General features: G+C 44.5%; 8 protein-coding genes and 1 non-coding gene across 9 annotated transcripts; 5 read left to right on the top strand and 4 right to left on the bottom strand.

The window, feature by feature from the left end:
• The first annotated feature begins 515 nt into the window (after positions 1-515).
• On the top strand, positions 516-1,894 carry F4813DRAFT_371075 (carbohydrate-binding module family 1 protein). Its single transcript, XM_049244575.1, has 4 exons — positions 516-952; positions 1,014-1,339; positions 1,398-1,618; positions 1,687-1,894. Exons 1-4 carry the CDS (start codon positions 585-587, stop codon positions 1,711-1,713), a joined length of 942 nt encoding a protein of 313 aa, XP_049096443.1. The 5' UTR covers positions 516-584; the 3' UTR covers positions 1,714-1,894.
• Positions 1,895-3,536: 1,642 nt separating this feature from the next.
• F4813DRAFT_209953 (NAD(P)-binding protein) lies at positions 3,537-5,122 on the bottom strand. The gene is made up of 5 exons (XM_049239652.1): positions 4,842-5,122; positions 4,634-4,789; positions 4,471-4,577; positions 4,075-4,403; positions 3,537-3,980 (listed from the first exon to the last, which is right to left on the bottom strand). Exons 1-5 carry the CDS (start codon positions 4,881-4,883, stop codon positions 3,790-3,792), a joined length of 825 nt encoding a protein of 274 aa, XP_049096442.1. The 5' UTR covers positions 4,884-5,122; the 3' UTR covers positions 3,537-3,789.
• A 618-nt stretch (positions 5,123-5,740) lies between these two features.
• On the bottom strand, positions 5,741-5,828 carry F4813DRAFT_t121. The gene has a single exon. It is a non-coding gene; the product is annotated as a tRNA-Asp (tRNA).
• Positions 5,829-6,191: 363 nt separating this feature from the next.
• On the top strand, positions 6,192-8,715 carry F4813DRAFT_209938 (transmembrane amino acid transporter protein-domain-containing protein). The gene is made up of 2 exons (XM_049239651.1): positions 6,192-8,380; positions 8,435-8,715. The coding sequence occupies exon 1, from the start codon at positions 6,443-6,445 to the stop codon at positions 8,186-8,188; it is 1,746 nt and encodes a 581-aa protein (XP_049096441.1). The 5' UTR covers positions 6,192-6,442; the 3' UTR covers positions 8,189-8,380; positions 8,435-8,715.
• F4813DRAFT_371066 (amino acid permease/ SLC12A domain-containing protein) lies at positions 8,346-11,192 on the bottom strand. Its single transcript, XM_049244574.1, has 4 exons — positions 10,377-11,192; positions 10,265-10,297; positions 8,436-10,114; positions 8,346-8,381 (listed from the first exon to the last, which is right to left on the bottom strand). Exons 1-3 carry the CDS (start codon positions 10,895-10,897, stop codon positions 8,968-8,970), a joined length of 1,701 nt encoding a protein of 566 aa, XP_049096440.1. The 5' UTR covers positions 10,898-11,192; the 3' UTR covers positions 8,346-8,381; positions 8,436-8,967.
• A 2,287-nt stretch (positions 11,193-13,479) lies between these two features.
• F4813DRAFT_209925 (PLP-dependent transferase) lies at positions 13,480-15,782 on the top strand. The gene is made up of 10 exons (XM_049239650.1): positions 13,480-13,515; positions 13,664-14,100; positions 14,157-14,198; positions 14,256-14,518; positions 14,576-14,721; positions 14,776-14,981; positions 15,039-15,118; positions 15,172-15,339; positions 15,403-15,618; positions 15,682-15,782. The coding sequence occupies exons 2-10, from the start codon at positions 13,984-13,986 to the stop codon at positions 15,707-15,709; spliced, it is 1,266 nt and encodes a 421-aa protein (XP_049096439.1). The 5' UTR covers positions 13,480-13,515; positions 13,664-13,983; the 3' UTR covers positions 15,710-15,782.
• Positions 15,783-15,988: 206 nt separating this feature from the next.
• F4813DRAFT_398989 (uncharacterized protein) lies at positions 15,989-17,564 on the top strand (the record flags this gene model as incomplete). The annotated part of the gene is made up of 1 exon (XM_049248113.1): positions 15,989-17,564. Exon 1 carries the CDS (start codon positions 16,029-16,031, stop codon positions 17,562-17,564), a length of 1,536 nt encoding a protein of 511 aa, XP_049096438.1. The 5' UTR covers positions 15,989-16,028.
• Positions 17,565-18,760: 1,196 nt separating this feature from the next.
• F4813DRAFT_209910 (uncharacterized protein) lies at positions 18,761-20,720 on the top strand. Its single transcript, XM_049239648.1, has 2 exons — positions 18,761-19,651; positions 19,715-20,720. The coding sequence occupies exons 1-2, from the start codon at positions 18,911-18,913 to the stop codon at positions 20,594-20,596; spliced, it is 1,623 nt and encodes a 540-aa protein (XP_049096437.1). The 5' UTR covers positions 18,761-18,910; the 3' UTR covers positions 20,597-20,720.
• On the bottom strand, positions 20,637-22,622 carry F4813DRAFT_209914 (MFS general substrate transporter). The gene is made up of 3 exons (XM_049239649.1): positions 22,189-22,622; positions 21,884-22,130; positions 20,637-21,827 (listed from the first exon to the last, which is right to left on the bottom strand). Exons 1-3 carry the CDS (start codon positions 22,490-22,492, stop codon positions 20,894-20,896), a joined length of 1,485 nt encoding a protein of 494 aa, XP_049096436.1. The 5' UTR covers positions 22,493-22,622; the 3' UTR covers positions 20,637-20,893.
• Between the last annotated feature and the right edge of the window lie 3 nt (positions 22,623-22,625).

Below are 22,625 nucleotides of genomic sequence, written 5' to 3'. Positions count from 1 at the left end.
CGGATTGGTTGGGGCTTGGCAAGAAGCAAGAATCTGGTGACGTTGTCTACCAACCTAACTTAATGGTCTGGGGTTAATGCTTGAGCGGCTTCGTCTAATTTATTTCCGAATTGCTGGGCTCTTCTAGGATTCGCCCAGCATCACATGAGCCGGGATTTCGCGGCGGTCTTCGCTACCACCCTAGTTTGTTAATAGGGGGGCCTGCCGAAAATAGATCCGGATGTGCAACCTCCGCCGATCGTTCGTGGCATCTAGTTATCCCCCAGCACACCACAACTTATCGAAACGCTAGGATGGTTATAGAATTTTGGCCGTTCCGTTTCCGCTCAGACCCTCCGCATCGCTAGCCATTGGAGGAGAATACTGGCTCCTTGATGATACCCACCCATAGCTTTTCGCCGTTGCGCGGTCAGTTGCTACCGTGTGATCCCTCCGGACTCCGGGGTTAGCACCTCTGGCATAACCATGATGGGAGCCCTCCTAATTATTTATAGATGACTCTGACCCCAGGTTCTCATTTGTAGTTCTTGGGATGGACAGGAGCCCTCATCTTAGCAGTAGGACGATATTCTTAAGCTTACAAAATGAGATATTCTTTGATAGCGGCTACAATTGCCGGCGCCAGTTTGGCAAGCGCACACACGATATTCGTTCAACTTGAGTCAAACGGTGTGACGAACCCAGTGTCTCACGGCATAAGAACGCCATCTTATGATGGTCCTATCAGCGACGTAACGTCCAACGATGTTGCTTGCAACGGCGGTCCTAACCCGACCACGCCTTCTGACAAGATTATCGACGTCAAAGCTGGATCTACAGTCAATGCCATCTGGAGGCACACGCTGACATCTGGCTCCGGTGATGTGATGGAAGCGAGCCATCTAGGACCCACCCTCGCCTACCTCAAGAAAGTAAACGACGCAACAACTGATAAGGGATACGGCGATGGTTGGTAAGTTGGATATTTTATAAGTTCGCACGCGAATTTCGATCGAATGCTCACTATTCGCCAGGTTCAAGATTCAGGAAGATGGTTACAACAATGGAGTCTGGGGTACCTCAAAAGTTATCAACAACGAGGGCAAGCAGCCGATCAAGATCCCGGACTGTCTGCCGGACGGCCAATACCTCCTCCGTGCTGAGATGATTGCTCTCCACGCCGCTGGATCCAGTAAAGGCGTCCAGCTGTACATGGAATGCGCACAGATCAATATTTCAGGAGGTTCGGCAACCAAATCGCCCACAACCTATAGCTTCCCCGGCATTTACAAGCAGGATGATCCCGGCATCCTCATCAACATATACTCCATGGACAAGAATAGCCAATACATCATCCCTGGTATGTACCTAATCCATTTTAAAACCTCAGTGGCACTCACTAACACAGACACGGTCAGGCCCTGATCCTTTCACTTGCTCGGCAGCTGGTTCTGGCGGGAACCCCCAAACCACACCAAATCCACCTGCTTCCACAACACTAGCAACCTCCACCAAGACCGCAGCACCCACGACACCCACCTCTCCCTCGGGATGTGCTGTCGCGCAGTGGGCTCAATGCGGTGGCTCTGGCTACACGGGATGCAGTACTTGCGCTAGTGGATACACTTGCAAGAAACAGGTATGTCAATCGATTCACTCATTATTGAACATAGGTAGTTGCGGGATTCGCTAACTTATACCTCGTAGAACGAGTACTATTCCCAGTGCGCGTAAAACATAATTCAGATACCAGGTTTAGAATAGTAATACGAAGTATTAATATGTAATTACTCCTACGTTTATCTACGACGTGAATTGGTTAGAAGAAGTGATTAAATATTATTGTTGGTCATTTCTTTTTCTCCGTCGGCTGTATTTATCTTGCTATCCTACGTATGGGGGAACACTATCAAAGGCCTGGTGAAATATATGAAGTTGGTAAGCTAGAGATATCTCTTCCCTTCCCTTTCCGATGCCCCATCGTGTTTTCAATGCCTCTCTATCTATGTCTTAACCCATCAACTAAAGACATATCAAGAGTATTCAAAACCAAGTTAATCTTGAATAGTTGTTAGCGACGTTAGGAATATGTGCTGCCTAGAAGCAGCGCAAGATAGTTAGCCTACCTTTACGTCGACGATTGCCTCTAGTGGACATTCTATTGCTCTGAGAAGATTCCTCTGGCTTTGACTTCGGTTTCGGGGTTGGGTGTGGTCCTGGCTGTGGGCGTGGTTTCGGTCGTGGTATGTCTTCTTTCCAAGTGATGTCGTAGCCACTTCGACCTTCGTCGGCGGGAGGTTGATAGTCAGGGTCTGTGCCCATACTCCGCCCTTGGTCTGTCTGCCCCTTACCAACGTGACGTACTCCAGCATTGGATAACATGTTGTGAATAAGTCTTGCTGCTATGAGTTTACGCAGAAAATAGAGTGTCGAGCTCAGTTATCACATGGGTGACAAGTTAATATTGGGAAAATCTGATTCTGGATTGCCATGGTCTACCATCTTGTTCAACACTGTCACAGCTCGCATACACACATATATATCCATACTTTCTACTCCTTGTGCTACAACAAAATATTGACTCTTGATTAATTTCATCTAATTTGTTTTGACATGTTAGATTTTAAGAGAGTCTGTGTTGGAAAATACAATGCCCACGTGATACGACTTGCTCTTTATCAAAGAATGAAGCTAATAGTCTCCATTTTATGAGATAATGATTCGACCCCCTTCCTTTGTATTATTGTGCGGCTGAACCACGTGGCTTAGGAAAGCGTGCCATCTGTATTTAGCTTTCTGAGACATAGTGAACAGTTCTAGCATCCCTTAGGTACCTTGTTATTATATATTAGGCGATCAATTATTTATAACACTAATGTCGGCGACCTCGGTAGACTTGAACAAAGACGAGATAATAGTAGAATGATAGGTCAAATAACATTATCAGCCACGTGGTTTTCTTTTCATTTATGATTATATATTTATTTGGTGAAACCAATACGCCAATACTACAAGTGATATCAAATAGTTAGGTATGTAAGATGTAAGAAATTAAGTCGGCCCTCGTTATACGTAGGCCTGACAGTAGAAGGCCCCGACTGCATGGCACGATATTATCATAGCTATCTCCTCTTGAGCAATAGAAGTTTCGTATTATTTGAGTCTGATTACTGACATCCCCGATATATTTTCTACCAAGTTGATCAACGTCCCTGGCCGATCAAAGCAAGTGAAGAATAAGCTATCAAAATTTTGTGAAGTATCAGTGACGGGCCGTTATCTCCACAGTACTCGAATGGATTCGACGGCAGACATATGCATCGCCTGATAGTTGCTTTGAAAAGTGACTATTGTTGTTGATAAATCTGAGTTGCCTTGAGCCCCCCTGACAACTACCATACTCATGGAAAACTGTTTCTTTCATATCTCTTCCTATAGAAACTCCCATTTTAATATAGAAAATAGATCTGCAAGTCACTGTTATAATTATAATAATGGGTGAAACAATCCATCCACAGGACACGCCTGTTGCGCCTCGAGAGAATCGCGTAGTTAAGGCCAACAATAAAACACCTGCAGATTCTGGTGACAAGCCTCATCTAATTATTCCTAGAATGATTATCCTCATCGCATTGTTGATCCTTGGCCGCGTCCATATTGCGGCTAACAGTTCTTGGCAGTGCTGTCTATGTAGCAATATTGGTGGAGGAGAATGTAGTCCTGATTTCCATTCTGTCTGTCTGAGACCTTTCCGAAGGTGATAGCTACTCTCCGCGCTTAAACCTATATATCATCTTTCTACGCTGTCCCTTAAAGCCATTGCCTAGTGCCTAAATGAGAGACAAATGACCCCCCATCTCCACGCTCAAGACTTGCATTGTAGATAACCTTCATGACGAGCTTGACAGACTCTTCTGGAGTCATTGGGCCTTTAAAGTGAGGTGCATATTTGGCGAACTTGTCAAACATCTTTTGCCGGTTTTCGAGCTCCTTTTCAGACTCTTTCACCAAGAACGTATTAGCAAATACCCCTGAAAACGATAACGGATAATATAAAGAATTTCAGCGTGGAGCCGACGGGGAAGCGTAACTCACTGTTATCTCCTGCGGCATTTTGACCATCCGTAGCAACAACACCAGGCGAGATACTGAAGAATAAAATCCCTTCGTGGTGAAATTGGGCATGGTACTCGACGACTGCGAGGTTGAGAGCTGCTTTGCTCGTAGTGTATGACCCGGCTATTTCATAGTCTGTCTCCCTCACGAAGTCGTAGTCGGCAATACCGGTCGAGATCGAAATAACTTTCTTGGCTTCTCCTTTCCGGATCAGGGGCAGAAAGTAGTTGAATAGGTGGATATTTCCAACTACATTAGCCTTGAAGGACTTGAGTAAATCTTCCTCTAGACCCTCAGGATCGTCGGCCCTGATTGAATGAATTGAGTTAGTGGGTGGCTCTGAGGGTTCTCTCAAAAAAAATCGCAAAATCTTACATGTCATTAAAAGTCAAGAGACCCGATTTTGAAGAAAATGCAGCGGCATTGGCGATGAGATAGTCTAAACCGCCTCCAGTGATCTTGGCGGCATCTTCCGCTGCTTTCTATGCACCATGTTAATATTCCATCTCTTGTGCTCAATTAAAACGAGCTATCTCACCTTAATGGATTTATAATCATCTAAATCTCCGTGGAGAATATGGATGTTGGAGCGTCCAATCTGAGAAGATACTTTTTTCTCCGTCCAGTCTTTATCACGAGCAAGTCCAATAACGACTGCCGCTGGATCCTCAGAGAGCTGGCGTAAGAACTCGAACTATTTCACGATTTAGTATTTCTTTTGGACCAGGCCGTATATCTACACTTACGCCGAGTCCTCGAGATGCACCCATAATCACGTAGGAAGGCATTTTTAGTATTCTGGTTGAAGTAGTTTAGGATGAAAAAGGTTGGTGTTAGTTGGTAGGTGTAAGTGTGTAAGTGCTGCTGGCTTGAAGTATGCTCCTCCAACTACGGAACTACGGAACATGTTCATATTTAAATAATCTACAAGAGTCTACTATAACACTCTCCCAAATAGTAGATACGTTTTGTAAGCACAGGATTACGGAGTGGTATCCATCCTACGGCAACAAGAGGGTGATTGATGATTTCGTCCGTCCGGTTCCGTAAATCCGAGTTAGCAATCCGAGTTAGTGGCCGGAAATACCCCACACATTGAAGTTTACTATCCCTCTATTAGGCATAGTATCCGCCGACCGGTTCCTATTCCGTCATTCTTGGCCTTTCGGGTTTACTTAGGATTGCGGTAACCATTATTAATACTAATACCCCAATACTTTTTCGTCCGCCGACGGTGGACTATTCGGCGGACTTAATGTTATATACACTTATTACTCTTCCTGATCGCAGTCATAAATCGTCTTGGCGGCACATTGCCAATTGATTATCTTGGCCATTACTTAGAAAACCAGCTTCGTATCATAAGAGACCTCTCTTGTTCACCCTTCCACGTATCTAACTCCATAGCGAAGATGGCACAGACATGACTAGAATTTGTTCAACTTCGAAATGGAGAATACAAGAAATTTACTAAGAAGGGCTATGTAGAGAAGATAAAATTAACGGAACACCATCCAATATCACTGAGGGAATGCACTGTTAAGGAAAGAGAGAATCGGGGAAGGGGGAAGGAATATTGAGGAAATACCAAAAAACAATCATCCCAATGTCGTGTGAAAGTCCAATTATAAATTGCAAAAAGATGCTCTCGATCGGGGAATCGAACCCCGGCCACCTGCGAACTTGTTCATTGAAATGACAAGCAGGTATCCTGACCACTAGACCAATCGAGAAATTTGTACCTTCCTTTGGAAGGTGATTGGATATGCTGCCCACTAGTAACTGATGGCTAACTTATTTGTAGCTTGTGTTTATACCTACAGCAAACTTGCACGCGCTACAAAGTTGGCCAGCATCTGCGAGAATTTTCTGGCCAGTCATGTTGGTATGTATCAGCAACCCCGCAAAAGTTCTACCTAACAGGTACTTAGGTAGCTGTAGCGGGCTCTAGTGGTGAAGTCCGGTACAATACAAGCCGGCGCTGTAAAGGGACACTAAGAGTGTATCGTGGGCCGCCACCTGGCAACACCCTAGTTGTCGGCCTGATTGGATCCATAGTGTACGACGCCTGAATTTTAAGTTTCACCGTCTTCTATGAGTTCATGAGGTGGAAGCTTCCATTCTTTAGAACCGCCACCGTCATTCTTTCGTTTCACCATAAAGATCCAATATCCAAGATGCATATTGTCAAAATCTATATTAAGATTTAAGTTAGAATACTTACACATACCGTTTGCTTCCAGTAGCGAGATCTCTCATGTGCATTTACGCTTAGACAATATCTAAACCCTGCCTTTTCTTTTCCTTTTCATTTTGTTTTATTTTGTATTTTCCCTAGTTGTCCACAATGGCACACGTTCCGATATCAGATCAGTCCAAGCACGACGCTCAAGTCGTCTCGGAACACCTCCCGTCTGGATATTCGGCCGAATTCGATGGGGTAACGGGGAGTTCTGTTGGTGCATCATCCTCGAGCCCGGACCCGACAGATCAAGAATCAGGCGAATCCTCGCTAAAGCTCCAGGGAGGTGACATACACCGAGACCTCTTCAAGACCGCTGCTCGGGTCAAGATGCATAAACGAGCTGCAACTTTCCACCACCCCCAAGATATCATGGGGGAAACCGGGCCCGACGGCTTAACCGTAAGCGGCCAACTGGCCCCGGGAGGCTTCCGCAGAGCTTTCATACAGCAAACACGGCGGCGCGAGATATGGGCTGCCAGGGTCCCCGTCACTAGGAATTTTGTTGAATTTTTGGAGCTGTATGGGAGCTTTGCTGGGGAAGATCTTGAGGATTCAGACGATGAAGCAATACTCTCCGAGGAAGAAGGAGAAGAAGGAGAAGAAGAGGCAGAGCCAAGCGAGACGGGACCGCTTCTTGGGCGGCGGAGGGCTTCGCGTGCGCCGCGCTCCGCTACCGCCAGTACCAAACAGACCTTCTTTACCCTACTAAAGGCTTTCATTGGAACCGGAATCATGTTTCTTCCCAAGGCCTTCAACAATGGTGGCATTCTATTCTCCTCTTTGGCCATGCTGGCTGTCTCCACAGTTACCATGTTGGCATTCCACTTACTTCTCGCCTGCAAGGCAAAGTATGGCGGCGGTTATGGAGAGATCGGCCAAGCAATAGCAGGGAAGTTTATGCGCGGATTGATATTGTTCTCCATCACCATGTCGCAGCTGGGGTTCGTCTGTGCCGGCATAGTGTTTGTAGCCGAGAACATGACCTCTTTTCTAAAGGCCGTTCTACACGACGACAGTCCGTTATCCCCCACCTCTTCAATTCTCATACAGCTCATCCTTCTCATACCGCTGGCGTTCATACGGAACATAGCAAAACTCGGCCCTGTTGCACTTATTGCAGATGCTTGCATCTTGCTTGGTGTAACTTACATCTATTACTACGACATTGCACACCTTGCATCCGATGGCATTCATGAAAGTGTCGTTCTCTTCAACCCGGCAAAGTACACCTTAACTATCGGCGCAGCCATTTTCACATTTGAAGGCATCGGCCTCATTCTTCCAATCCAGTCATCTATGACCAAACCAGAGCGTTTCGAATGGCTTCTCGGTATGGTTATGTTCCTCATCACGGTTCTTTTCACTGCTGTCGGTGCTCTCTGCTATGCCACGTTCGGCGAAAATACCCAGATTGAAATTATCAACAATTATCCTCAAGATAACAAGTTTGTCAATGCGGTGCAGTTCCTCTACTCGCTCGCGGTTCTCGTCGGAACTCCCGTCCAGCTATTCCCTGCCATCCGTATCATCGAAGGTAGAATTTTTGGCTCTCACTCGGGCAAGAAGAGCGCCCGTACGAAGTGGATCAAGAATGCGTTCAGGTCATTCATAGTTCTTGCGTGTGGGGCATTTTCGATAGTGGGTGCTTCTAACCTTGACAGGTTTGTCGCGTTGATCGGGTCTATTGCTTGTGTCCCGTTGGTCTACATCTATCCAGCATATCTACATTACAAGGGCGTTGCAACATCGTGGGAAGCTAAGGTTGGAGATATCGTATTCATGGTAGTTGGAGTTATTGCTATGCTCTACACAACTGTCGTCACCGTTATCAACAGCTTCATGAGCTGAGCGTCTGTTTATCGACTGTGGGATATGCACGGCCGGAAGCGAAAATGAAAATGAAAATGAAAATGCAACTTGAAAATTCATGCATAAGTCACAATTGGAGTTATTAACCTTTCTAAGTAGCGATCATACCTTGCATTGAAATCATAGATACATGTTTTTATCAAAAACTTACTTAAGGACCTTCGACATCGAGTATGCGAAAACGTGATGACTAGCTCTCAGCGTTACCTTCTAACATTGGAATAGGGATTTGTATTTGATGAACTTAGCAGCCTGTGATCATCTTACAGACAGTACCTGCCATTTAATTAATTATATTATCGCTTATATACTTTGAATAGGTTCGAGGTCGACCCGTTTGTCGCCTTTTAAGCTAGATACACGTCGGCTTAATTTAACAAGACTACATTGGCGAATAAGATGAGATGTCGACTCGCGTTAGCCATGCCATGGCTACAGTTAAAGTAACGCGGCACATAGTAATATAGACCTTGGATAAAGGCTTGAGTTCTAATATCATTTTAGATGGAACAGATGTGGCCGCCTATTGATGAACCTCCTCTTTTTACAAAAGTTTCACTTATGGGTTATAACTTAGGGATTAAATTTAATCATATTTCCAATTTTTTACTTGCAAGCTTGGTATGATTTTTCTTGAAATTTGTAGTAGTATGGAACGACTTAACAACAAAAGGTATACCAAAACTATGACTCCATCCACTAGCCGTTTCCGGTGTCGTTCGAGTCAAGCCACGATCTTGAAGCGTAAGTCCCAACTTCTAGTTCGGGTCTTCACCCATGTAGTTCTCCTTCCTCCTCTTCCCAAGGAACATAGCCTTAAGCTCGTCTCGGAATCGGGTCGGGGGCCCAACGTGCGAAGCCTCGTAAGCGTCGATGGCCGGCTTTTCCCAGATGAGATCGGCCTGCGCGGGAGACATGAATTTTGTACGTCGGAAAATCTTCCAGCCGAAAAATGTGCAGAAAGCCACGATAGCCATTGTGTAGAAAGCAAAAAAGTTGCCGACGTCCCAGTGCCCAGGTAAGAACACCGAGTAACCAAAAGTGGCCTCGATGATAATCATCCACGCCAAGCCAATATAAGCACAGTATGGCTGGAAATAGCCGTAGTACGGTAGCGTGTGGCGATCGATGCCCTGCGCTTTAGTCGCATTGTAGAAAAAGATGTACGTCAAACTCATGACAATGTAATTGATCATCTGTGAGCCCTGTGTAAGAGTAGCAAGCCACGTCACTACTTGCGCCGTGTTGTTTGACAGTTGTAGGAACGACAAGAAGGGGAAGACCATAACGAGCGCAAAAGCGTAGACCGGAATACCGTTCTTAAGTGTCTTCTTGAAGATTTTAGGCGCCTGGCCGTCGCACGCGAGGCCGTATAAGGATCGCATCGCGCAGTATGTGTAGGCATTTCCAGCGCTAAAAATACTGGTGATCATGAGAGCGTTGACGATGTTGGGAAGTATTCCAACACCAAGGTTCTGCATTGCGATGACATAGGGTGAGCCGTTAGCGGTTCCCGTATCCGCATTTTTCAGCACGCTATCGTTGTACGGGAGGACGATGCCGACGCAGAGCGCACCACCGATGAAGAAGACGGCGAATCGCCAGTAGACGGTCTTGAATCCGTTCTTGAGGTACGTCCGCGGGCGCTCTGCTTCTCCAGCAACCATCGCAAGGTACTCGGGTCCAACGACGGTAAAACCTGCAGAGAAAACAGCGCCAAGCAAACCTTCAAATCGACCTAGTGCGCCTTCGTGAATATACTCTGCGAAAGATCCTGGATCTGACCAATACCGAAAACCATAAGCATCGTGTTGGGGGTTACCCCCACACATCGTGACTAGTGTGAACAGGTACAGGATGCAGATAAGCAAGATCTTGCCGGTGGATAGCCAGAACTCGGCCTCGCTAAACGATCTAGATTAGCAAAGATACTAATTACGGTAACTAATTGATTGGTCTGAGCGGTCGCGGGCTCGTGGAGTACAATACAAATCTAGATATAATACTAGACGATAGGTATGCTAGGGGTTGTTCGGTTGCAATCAATGCACGTACCCAAAATATTGCACGGCCAAAATGTTGATAATGCTATCATTTCAAGTTAATTAATGTGTCATCTAATGCTGTAATAGCTAGGGGTTTAAAGGGTTAAAGGAGGGTTACATACGCATAAAGTACAATGCATGCTATACATATGGCTACCGGGGGGATGTCATCTCTCCAGTATCCCAGCACCAAGTTGATAGCAGATATCTCAAATGGGATGAGACAGGCTTCGTAGAGGAAGAAATTCCACCCTGCCATGAATCCTAAAGCCTCATCGACCCATCTGCCGGCCATTCGAATGAAAGATCCAGACACAGGCATATAGGTAACCATCTCAGCCATCGAGTTGTTCACCATACCAACCATGATAGCATAGATAGTGTACCCGATAAGAAGGCTTCCTGGTCCACCCTTGGCAAGACCACCGCCGATACTCACAAAGAGAGCGGTACCAATACTGCCTCCAATGGCAATCAATTGGATCTGGCGGTTACCCAGGTGACGAAGGAGTTGGTTTTCAGTTGAGACTTCGACCAAAGTCTCTTGAATGTCATTATCTGAGCCTTCATTCTTCTCATCACTCACGGCTCTCTGGGGCTGTGGTGCAGACACCGGTTGAAATTTGTCCTGTGCTACCGCCATATTGAGAGCACGCCAGTGAACTCCGCTGAGAGAGCGGAATGCTAGACAAGGTGTAAGAAGATTGTTGGAAGTGTAGTGGTCCCGATATCATTATAGTGCGCACGCGATGGCGTCTTCTTTTTTCCGCGGTCGGAAATATAACGATATAGTGTATGGGTGAAGCAACGAAATGCCCTACTTGATATCCGATTCCTCAACAAAAAACTGGCAAGTAAAGGTAAGTAAAGGTAAATAAAAAGAGAAGAAAAAACTAGGAAAGGAATGAAGGTGATCGACCAAGTTTAGTTTTGTAAAGTACCTACCTGTATTACAGCGTCCAGGTACCTGCTCCCAGGTACCTATTTCCCACGACCGTACGGTAGTGTAACCTTAACCCGGCCTATGTCATCATGGCTTACAGGGGCCGTAAAGCAAAGGTGGGGAAATGAGCCGCTATTGCCCCTCTCCGATAAGGGGCCTGATTGTCGGGATCAGTGGGGGGTACACCGCTGCTCGCGTAATGGTCAGCCGGATCGGCTCAGCGCCGAAGCGCCGGGGAATTTAGTTGTTATCAGTCGGGAATCAATTAATTGTGTAATGCTGCAATGTAAAGCCTGCCGGGTTTGTGTTGTTGCGTCGTTGTGATCGAGTATCTACATAGCGACATTGTTGCGACCAAGACCACCGGGATCCCGGTTTAGGTATAGGTCGTTGATAAAATGTATATTGTACCACGCATTCTATTACAGGTATGCATGTCATTCACACCGTGGTCCCGCTAAGGTTAGATACATACGGCGCAGGCGAGGAATCAAGGAAAATTAAATTTGCCCACTTAACATGTAGTATACTTGCTAAGTATTAGGTAGGTATTCCTCTCTTATTCGTCCAGCCATGCTAGGCTCTGGGCTAAGTCCTGCCAAGAAACCAATCAACTCTCTTTAAAATAGTATACAGTACATAGTATGCAGGGGTTCAGCTCCGCCAGATTTCTCCAAGGGTCTATGAGCTGGGATGCACGATGCCGCAATTGTACGTGGAGTACATAGTAGATAAGAGAGACCTGCCCTTCTGAGGAAATTAGCCAACGGACGACGCATATGTTGAATTATTTCTATGTTGTTATCAATATGCTTAACTTTGGTATGAACCTATCGTAGATTGCGTTTAGGTTAGGTAAGAGATAAAAACTTATTATTAAATGCGATGAATAAACCAATATAACCACATTTCTTCAGTATGTACTTTGCATAGGTTAAGTAGGTACCTTAGGTACTTATACAAAGCATTCACTGGAGTATCTATTCATCCAGCTTAGGAGAATACTTTACTTAGCTGAACTCCTCCAGCGCAGATCTTACCAGACTGGTATCTTTACGGCTGATCCTCGACTTTACCAAGCCTTCAACGGTTCTCGGTCCGAGATATTGCGAGTGCCATTTAGGTTGAATATCGTCGTGTCAATGGGCTGAAAGTGCAATTATAACTTGGCGGCTGAAAAGAAAACGGGGTGGAATGATATACTATATCATTGGGTTTCACCGACCGGATTGTTCTCGATTTTCTTGTCCACCGGCGCCGAGCTTCAAGATTGAATGCCTTGTGGACGGGTGGTCAGAAGATGACTGCGGAAACGGCAGGAACGGCAAGGAATGGCATACATTATTGGATAAATTTTCGGGGCAACAGCGGTCATTCAGGCCATTGCAGAGGCGCATGCAGAAACCCGAATTTTAGCGTTGCAAACTTTTAGGGCTGAGCGACGCTAGAATAGAATCGCCCCCCTGTATTGTATTGTACGACAGTGCAGGAGTTATACCCACATAGAGGTTAGAAGACTTCCAATCAGGTTTCTTAAATTACCGATGTACATGGATATTTGCTAATAAGTACACCAGCCAAGCAGCTACCGAATGTGATTTTTCATATACCGAAATACAACCAATTAAGTAAACCGCATTTGAATTACGGATAAGAAACCAACTGATTGTAGTGAATAAAGATATTAGATTTCTAGTTAAGATATATGAGCAGAAGGCCACATGCGAGATTCCGGAATGTACTTGGACATTCTTGTCTAATATTAAGCCGAATTTCTTACAATAAAGCTTCAAAATACATGGCGAGTAAAAGCAGCAGGTGCTTAGCTTATGTTACTAATCGTACCATATCGTGCTTTGATCAAACCGAATCGAACTTGAGGGAAAATAGCGCCGACTGTAGTCACCAATGCTAGCCTAGGATGCACCCCATAAAATCGCCACGGAGATGACAGAGAGCAACTTAAAACACTGCTGTCCATGCCCCATAAGCCACGCATTATTACGGAGGTAGCTATGTACCTAGACACCGTGTTGAAGGACCGCATCGAAATCATATATTACATAGGTACCTAACCTATGTTATCTGCACTTGTGTGAAATATATGCCATTATAACTATTTAATAATATTATGTATGTTACTATGTTAAATATTCCCTTATATCAATTATACATTCGTCCGGTTTAAACTTAATGGGTCTCATTAACACTACTATTTACCTAAGCTATAAAAGATCGTCACGTCAAGATTATCTGCATGATGTCTCCTTCTAATGAATCTAAACTTCTTAAGAGAAAGAGAAATAGTATAGTGAATGGTGCGTTTCAATCCATCTCCTTTCATTATTGTGCAATTGATGTTCGTGTAATTCCAGGGTACATAATTACCCAAGTACCTGACCCCCTACCGTTGAGCCTCATTCTATTTATAGCCGGTAATGCTTTTCTAACACATCGATATCAAAGTTTCAACATTATAGATAAATACCTAAAACTTCCGATGTCTAGGTAATAGACTCTAATAATCATTGACAACCGAGAACCAATCAAATATAGGATCCACTCGAAGGGCGCCGGCATCACAAGCCGAAGCCCGCTTCAGCTCTCCGTGCTCGCCTCAAAACGGACATCTATAATCTTTCTTGTAAACTACCTATATTTAACATCACCATCTACCGATATTATAAAAGTTATAACATCAAACAACATCGGTTCACTATTCAAAGCCTATCATATGAGCCTCATTTTGCAATTATGTTACTTGATACTGTTCTTGTATCTCCACAATGATATCTACAAGAGGAAAAGGTTGGGCGAATTTCTACTTCGCCCACGGTAACTTAAACAACTATCATGCCTCGAATAATCCAACCGGACCTGTGAACTTCTTGTTTGCCGAAAACGTAAGTCGGTAACGGATAGATCATTTCTATAGTGGATGCACTGATACAGCATCTAGTGGCTTATGCACCAAGACTTGACCGAGTTCATCAATTCTCATGTAAGACGCTTGCCTATTAAGCTTTCAACTAAATATTTATAAGAATTATGTGCCTAGAACCAATTCGATCCGCAACTATGCGCATATGGCGAAGGATATACCGGTACGGTACGGCTGCGAGCTGCCATGGCAAAACACTTGAACGCGCACTTCAAACCAGCCTACGAAATCGACCCGGAGGAAATCACCTTTGCGGCTGGAGTAACGGCTTTGAACGAAACTAGCGCACTACTCACCTGCAATCCTGATAATCAGGAGGGCATCCTACTTGGCGGGCCTGTCTATGGAGCCTTCTCTAGGGACTTGACCATGAGAACTGGGTAGGTACCATTTCTACAACTCTCTCGCTTCCAAATCTGACGCTTATGCTTTTGAAGCGCAATCCTAGAGTACGTAGATGTTGGGGACACGGAACAGTTCTCCCCAGATTGCGTCGCAGCCTATGAGGCGGGCTTCGAAGCCGCGAAAACACGCGGTGTTAATATCAAAGCGCTGTTACTCTGTAACCCTCATAATCCTATAGGTAGGTGAGAAACTTGGTTTCTAAACGATAACATACAGCTCATATCTTGTATAGGACGATGCTATGCTCGCGAGACACTGGTTGGGCTTATGCATTTATGTGCATCAAAAGGAATTCATCTAATAAGCGATGAAATATACGCCCTATCAGTCTTCCGTCGAAATGACGGTCCGTCTGAGGAATTCACTTCTGTACTGTCCATCGACCCTAGTGGAATTATTGATCCTGCTCAGGTCCATGTGCTTTACGGCATGTCGAAAGTAAGTATACATGTATTTTTCGCATTCGACATGACAGAATTCTGACGTTACAGCTAGGACTTCGGCGCTGCTGGAATGCGACTAGGTTGCCTTATATCTCGGAACAAGGAATTCACTAAAGCAGCTCGCGCTATAGGGTATGGTATCATCGTTCACAAATCCTGACATGCTATGCTTATGTCGGCACTAGTTGTTTCTCCTCGCCCTCCCAATTTTCAATGGACCTCGCTGCCAAGTTTCTTGACGATCAAGCGTATGTGACAAAATTCCTTGAGAAGTCGCAAAACCTGTTGCTTCAGAATCGTCTGATAGCCGAAGATCTCCTTAACCAGGCAGGTGTAGGTTTTCATAAGAAGGGGTATGTAAAATCATGGTCCAAGTATAGAATTCAAATAGCTTTATTAGTCTAACAAGGACTTAGGAATGCCGGTCTTTTTATATGGCTTGACTTAGCCCCCTTCTTACCACTAGGGGAGACTAATGGGGATGGATGGGAAGCTGAAATTTTACTTTCTCAACGTTTTGAGAAGGTAGGCGTTACAATGTCAACAGGGGGGCAGTACCACGCCCCGAAGCCTGGTGGGTTCCGCCTCGTGTATTCTTTCCCGGAGGATGCTCTTCGAGAAGGCATTAGGAGGTTTGTGTTCATTTTTTCATTCATCACAAGTATGGCCGACAACGTATACTAACAATCGTACAGGATATTGCTTGTCCTAAAAACAATGTAATTGTTCGTTGTCAATGGCCTCTGTCTCGGGCTTTGTCATACTAAGGGTAAAGAAATATAGATCTGAAAAGAAACCAAAACCATTGTGGTTAAGTACAATGATCTTGTCTACCTAGACATGCCTCTATAATTGGTTATATAAATACGTCGGTTCTATCAGGGTGTTGTTAAACGAATAAGTTTTACAAGATAATCTACACTACTAACTAATTGACTTTAGGTTCTCGAAATTTACTGCTCCATCTTCGTTCAAATTCGAAGTATATTAAAACTCGATACAACTTAAACGAACTATTTTCTCTCAGAGAAAGGTAGACGCTATGGCTAATAGGCAGCTTATAGACGATCTAGGTCTAAACTGGTCGACAAGCCAGAGAGATGAGTTCCTTGCCGAGATTAAGGTAGTCGAGCTACCCAAACTCGGATCGCCATACCCGCCAACTGATCCTTCCTCCATAGGAACTCCCGAGGAATGGCACCCATGTCAGGAATATTGGGCAGATAATTCACCGACGGACCCTTTGTATAATGAAGGATTCTACGAGAAAACTGTGGACCTTGACTCTCTTAAGTATATTGTGCCGCAAGAGGAGAGCGTTATATTCCGCGACATTGAAACTAAAGAAACCGTTCTCGTAGTTCTTCGCGATTTTATACCTGACGGAGACCTTCGACAGATAATGATGAGAGTGTGCCGGGAAATTATCAAGAGTCACCAGGATGACAATCACGAAGACCCAGAGATGTTCCACCACATTGGCTATACTTGTGGCACACAAAACGATGCCCAGGTTCGACTGGCTGCGTCTTGTATAAAGTTAAATACGGATGAGGAAATAAACGAGGAGACCGAGCTGAATGATGCGGCACAGGGCGTGGCTGGGATTGTATGGAACTTGATGAAGTCTCGGTTCCCCCCTGAGGTTACTGCTAATTACAATGATACTATCCACGATATCGGCTTCCCTCCGATGGAAATGTTGAAGGACGGCGAAACTTTCACGTTTAAGGTAGGTGGTGAAGACATCACGTTCGACACAGGCGAGGACGGTTTAGAACTACCCCCACTATCGGGAATGGCGGCTCGGTATTATGCGCAGCATACACATACAGAGGTGAACGATAACTCTTGGATTGTCGCTTGCACCGTCAAGGCCCCCGACGATACTACCACAGGGGGTAATTTCTATCTAGCATCGTATGGCATTATGGTGCTTCCTACTACCAACACAGCGTGTGCAAGGCGTTCTTGTGACTATAAGGATACGTCGCTTTACGAGAAGGAGCCGAGTCCTGAAGATTGCGCAGTATTTGAAGTTCATAAGGATAGGGGTTTAAATAGGGACATGGTATTCGAAATCTTGAAATCGCTCAAGGCGGCTCGGAAGAGGTCTAATTGGCTTGATGATTGCCGCAAGTGGAAGGTAACGAAGGCGACTTCGCCGAAAGTTAGATCGCGAAAGGCCAATTCGGCAAAGTCAAGTTTATTGGCAACTGAGACGGAACTCGCGGCGCCCCGATATAAATTACGTCCCAGAACTACAAAGCCTAATTACTGCGTTGACTCGGAGTCATCTACAGATTCAGAAGCTTGCGACTCTGGATCTGGATCTGAATTTGAAGATGAATCATCCGAATTCGAAGTTGAACCAACAAACCAAATGATGCCCAATTACGGCGTTGATTCAGAATTATTTGCAGATTCAGAAGCTTCTGACCCTGGATCCGAATTCGAAGCTGAACCGACAAATCAAACGACTACAATCAGACTTATTGATGATACTGACTGTGATAACTATATTGAAGTTAACATTCTTCCGCCCCCTGACGGAAGCTCCCAACTTGCCTGGAATTAAGCAAGAGACCTATATGTGTACCTAATCTAAGACAGGTTTAGATTTCAGTAAAAGTAAATATGCAGTACTATACCGAGTTTAGTTCTTAGGGATCATACCAACTAATGAACAAGAAAAGAAAATTATGGAGTTCCTGTTTGGGTATCCGATAGAGTTTTAGTTTCTGAGGAGTAATACAATCTGGATGAAGTATAGACATACAAGGAGTAGTAAGGATGTAAGGAAGAAAAAAAGAATAGGAGTTGAATCATTGTCAACTAAATCCCGACAATGGATTTTCTGTAAGATCAATAGCGTAGCTTGTTTATAAATTACAACAGATTGAAACTGAAATATAAAACTCTCACTTTATTAGATGTTAATAGATAGAATCTGTCAAGAATTCTGTGTAATCAAATACTTTCTAGCTAATCCCTCAGATATAAATTGATGATTTCATAATAACTTTACCCTAATGGCTATCTCGTACTCGAGTTTGCGACTTCTTTTGCTTCCACATTCGCAAAACCAAGATTATGCTCCATTCTTTCAGATTGCGTCGACTTGAGGTACCTAATGTGCCATTAAGTACATCGCAAACTTTTATTGCTGTAAGTTGTCAGAATCGTCGGTGATAGAAATGTAGAAGCTATTACAGGAACTTGGGTGGCATTTACCATGTGATGAAGAATGATGGTCGGTGAATATATTAATCATGGTTAGGTGATGTGAAGAAACAAGTAATGAAATGTATTACAGCGTTAATAGCAGTCGGTGAAAACGACATGTTTAGAAGAAACTTGTGGTGGGTGGACGTCAAGTTTGGGGGTTTTCTATAATAGATATACTTGTACTGTCTACGCAAGCTCGCCGCACCCTAACGGGTGCTGTGTTTTAATTAAGAATTAATCCTTGGATTGGGGATAGCGTTGTAAGGGTTGGAGCAAATAAGAAGCTATTCCCACGTTTATTAAAATCCTAAAAAAGAAAAGAAATTATGAAAATAATGTAAAAATGGATGAAAGTTGGAAAATACCGTCAGGATGCGTCGAATGTATGAAGACAGTACGAGTAATGTTATCTTTGAAAAAAACAAGGGATTGATGATTAAGAGGGATACCAATTGCAAATTACCGCATAAAACAAGTGCATGTCTTTGGATCTTCATATTAGGTACCTAACTTGAACAGGGATCTTAATACATAATAGTCTAGCATGCTGGTCTTTTCAGGTATTTATTACCCCTCAATTTCTTGGAAAGGTGCAATTAGTGAAATCTTGCAAATTCCAACTGAATTATCAACACCACTAGAAATTAAACATAATCTATATTTAACCAGCGGTCTTTTGCTTCCACCTTCAGACTAATGGAGAGAAACGTTTGGGGTAACCACGAACATGAATGTCCTGTTTGTGGGCTTCCCCTCCGAAGCGCTGGTGATGACAGTTGGATCATAGAAGACCGAATCGCCCCTATTCCACCAGAATTTAATAACGACGACGCCTTGATAATGTTGGCAATGTATGAGCAATGGTTAGGCGACGTTACATTGCTCTGCGACCCGGATGATGAAATGGGGCAGCTTATACCATCTTTCACTTATGAGAATCTCAGTGACCAGGGCGTCTCGCATCCTCAAACTCACCCGTCATCCTTACGTCTGCTTCAACCTTTCGCTAAGCAATCGGAAATTAGCGAGTATTTGGCGGAACATTTAGGCGGTCCATTATTTTCCTTCTTCGTGCCAGGTGGAACTTGGAGTAAAGTGAACATTCACAATTGGGACTTTGAAACATTTGATGGGCGCTCGTACATACCTATACATTCTGTCTGTCTTAATATGGCTAAAAGAGTTATAGAAAACTCTTCAAATAGGTATGTTGGTAGCATGCGTAGCTTGTTCCTTGCCCTGCGTTGGAGACACGCTGTCTCGCATACATTCGGCGCAGCTTCGCTCGCGGCGAATTATACTCTGGGGCCAACGTCTTGGTACCGGCCGAATGACGATTTCTGGGAAATAGGTGATGATTACTATTATTGTGAAGAAAAACACACTAAAGCTCAGTGGCCTGGACCGACGCAAGATGAAAAATTCAATATTTTATATGTGAGTTGTAATACCCGCCTGAGAGTCATTAAAACCCACTTGCTCATATAAATACATTATCAGACATTCTTAAGCGATCCAATCAAGATTGATAATATCACTGATACGCTTCTATCAAATCTGGAACCGGTCCGACGTGGCGTAGTCGAAGACGAGGCTCATAACCTCCGAGCCCGGCTTATGGCTCTGCCTGAAGACATCTTTCAGATCATCCTGTCACACTTGCGGTCCTTTAGAGACTTACCACTTAAAGTAAACAATATACTGCCACAGTATATTTGGAAGAATGAGTTCATGTTGGCCGGCAAGGGGCTTCTGCCTTGGCTATGGGATATAGACACCCAAAAAATAGATCACAAAACAAACGAGCCTTGCCCAGGAGGCCAGGATTTCGAATGGAATTGGGAACTCCTTGCCCGGAAGTTAACTTGTAGCGTGGATGGGGGTATTCGCCTCGATGTCCCAAACAATATTGACGTTTTCGCCTCCAGCTCTAGACGCGAAGGGTTCAAATACCATGAAGACATATGGGCCTGTACTGGCTACCACAATATCCTCGGACATGTACCTAGAGGTCTACATAATCGTCGGCGCATCTGGCAACTCTTGGAGGAGATATTTGTTGGCGATCAACTTCCAATAGCGGGAATGAAATGGCGACAACGGGGTTACGTACCAGCCAGAGAAAAATGCGTCGAGTTGCCATGGACAAAAGAGGGAAACCTTAGAGATTCTGCAATATGGCTTCCATCGATAAACTGGGATAGCTCCTATGCTCGTAGGATCGGCGGTGAGGTATATAGGATACCAGAGCAAAGTCCATTGCAGTACTGGCAAACAAAGGAGTATAGGGCGCGAAACGGCGAGGAATGGGAACAACCGGTTGAACCAGCGTCTGCTATTGAAATCTTGGACGTGATTCGCAAGCTCGGATATCCTGTGTAGGTAAAACAAGATGAACTGCTCAATATGATATGCTGGGTATATTAAAACTGTACCTGGCATATAAGCTCTTCCCCAATCGTTAATAGATAGCACTTGGCGGAAGTAAGGGTTAGTAAAACACGGGTTGCAGAGTGAATGGCCTATTGTTATGTTGGAAAGTGTTGAGCTTGTCAGATCCTAAAGTGGCAACTAGGAAATCCATGGTATTGTATGCTTTCCTAAGCTGTTGCTCTCGTTTCTATGTTAATTTCTTAATAGATATTGTGCTCTTTTTATTCACTGTATTGTATGTAATATTCATAACACTCTAATGCCAGCAAAGACAGTGATTGCGGTAAGGTACAATGCTGCGCTCACTAAATATGGGATACCAAGAACGCCCGTCCCAATACCTCGAACCCATAATGTTGCCATTAAAGGTGCCCCTACCAGAGAGCCAAGAGTTTTCACCATCATGACGATAGAGAATATGTGCGTTTCGGGTTCGGTTGGGTTTGCCGGCTGATCTTCATCCTTTGGTGACACCGATCGAGATTTCAATAAACCCATCGTAAAGACGGGCAACGCGGATCCGAGTGCGTATAATAGAAGAGATGGAAATAAGAGCCAAATTGTAACTGCAGAAGAAATCGCCAACGCCCCCAAGACAGAGACGACTAAGCAGATTCGAGCATAGCGAACATTGTGTCTATCGGAAAGAGACTGAGATTGGGGCTGATTAACAGAGGCTTTAGACCTTAGAATGCCCGGGATTACGAAGGTTAGGAGCGTAAAATTTACAATAGCCTTCGCGGATAAGAGGTAGCCAGCTTTAGCAAAACTCCAATCATATCTCTTTGATATATATTGGGGTAAAAGTTTGGTGTCGGAGCTTGCAAGGGAAGTGAGAAAAAAGCCAACTAGCAAGAGAATGAGGTTCATTGGGTGACTTTTAACAATATAAAAGAGAGTACGAATGCGCTCAACAACGGGTTTTAGGATGTATGTATCTGTTTCTTGAGCCTTTAATATGGGTGATGATATGAGAGGCTGCCGTTGCTCATCTTCTGATGCCGTTGGGATATGTGCCGGATCTGCCAGAAGTGATACTGTGGGAATGGCCAATAGCAATAGGCAGATACCGATTAAAAATGGTAGGAATAGGTTCAAGGTCATAGTTGCGCCAGCAAATCCGGGGCCAACAAATGTAACTACATATGATACAGCGTTAATCCAGCTGAAATAAGTTGCCCTATATTCCCATTATTAGCGCTTCGGCGGGGGTCTATATATCGGTAGAACTCGTACCTGGCGACATTGTCTTCTGTTAAGCTAGCTGCAAGAGCATATATGATGGAATTAAAAACGCAGTCACCGCCGAAGACGGAAAGACTTGGGCCAGCAACAATGGCTTTCAGAGGCAGACTCTCTTCAAAATAGCCGACTACCACGGCCCAGGCAAGCATAAAGAGCCTCGGTATAAGGTTGAGCCAGAGGACGGTCCTTCGGCCGTACTTCTCAGCTACGAACCCCAAAGGAATAGTCATAACAAAGTCTATCGTATGTGTTAGTCGTTTATACTGAAGTAATCTAATCTACGGTATTTAACTCGCCTCCGACAATCCACAACGTCTCCATAGTCCCAGTTGTCCAAGCTAGGCTCTGTTGGATAGCATCTTTCTTGCAATACCTCTCGCTGATGTTTCCACCAGGATCGATGATAGAGGGGTCATGAATGATATAGTATTCCCGACAGAGACGCTTCTCGATGACCCGATTTAGCGGTAGTTGATAAAGAGTAGTTCCAAGATTGACCAATAGCAACAAAACCAGAAGCGGCACGATGGACGGCTTTGGATACACGCGACGACGCGTCTCTGATATTGGGGGGCCTAAATCGTCATTTATAGTATCCATATTACTACCTAAATCAATAAGAAATAGATAGAGGCAAAGGTAGAGAGGCAGGTAACTAGGTAGGTTAGGTAGTTGACAACAGCAATATTAGATGTTGTCACAAAGAGCAACGAAGAGCAACGAAGACAACGAA

This window comes from Daldinia decipiens, assembly GCF_022478715.1.
Source record: "Daldinia decipiens strain CBS 113046 unplaced genomic scaffold F4813scaffold_37, whole genome shotgun sequence".
NCBI lineage: Eukaryota > Fungi > Ascomycota > Sordariomycetes > Xylariales > Hypoxylaceae > Daldinia > Daldinia decipiens.
Note: the sequence above shows the minus strand (reverse complement) of the source record. Positions and strands in the feature narration are given on the sequence as shown.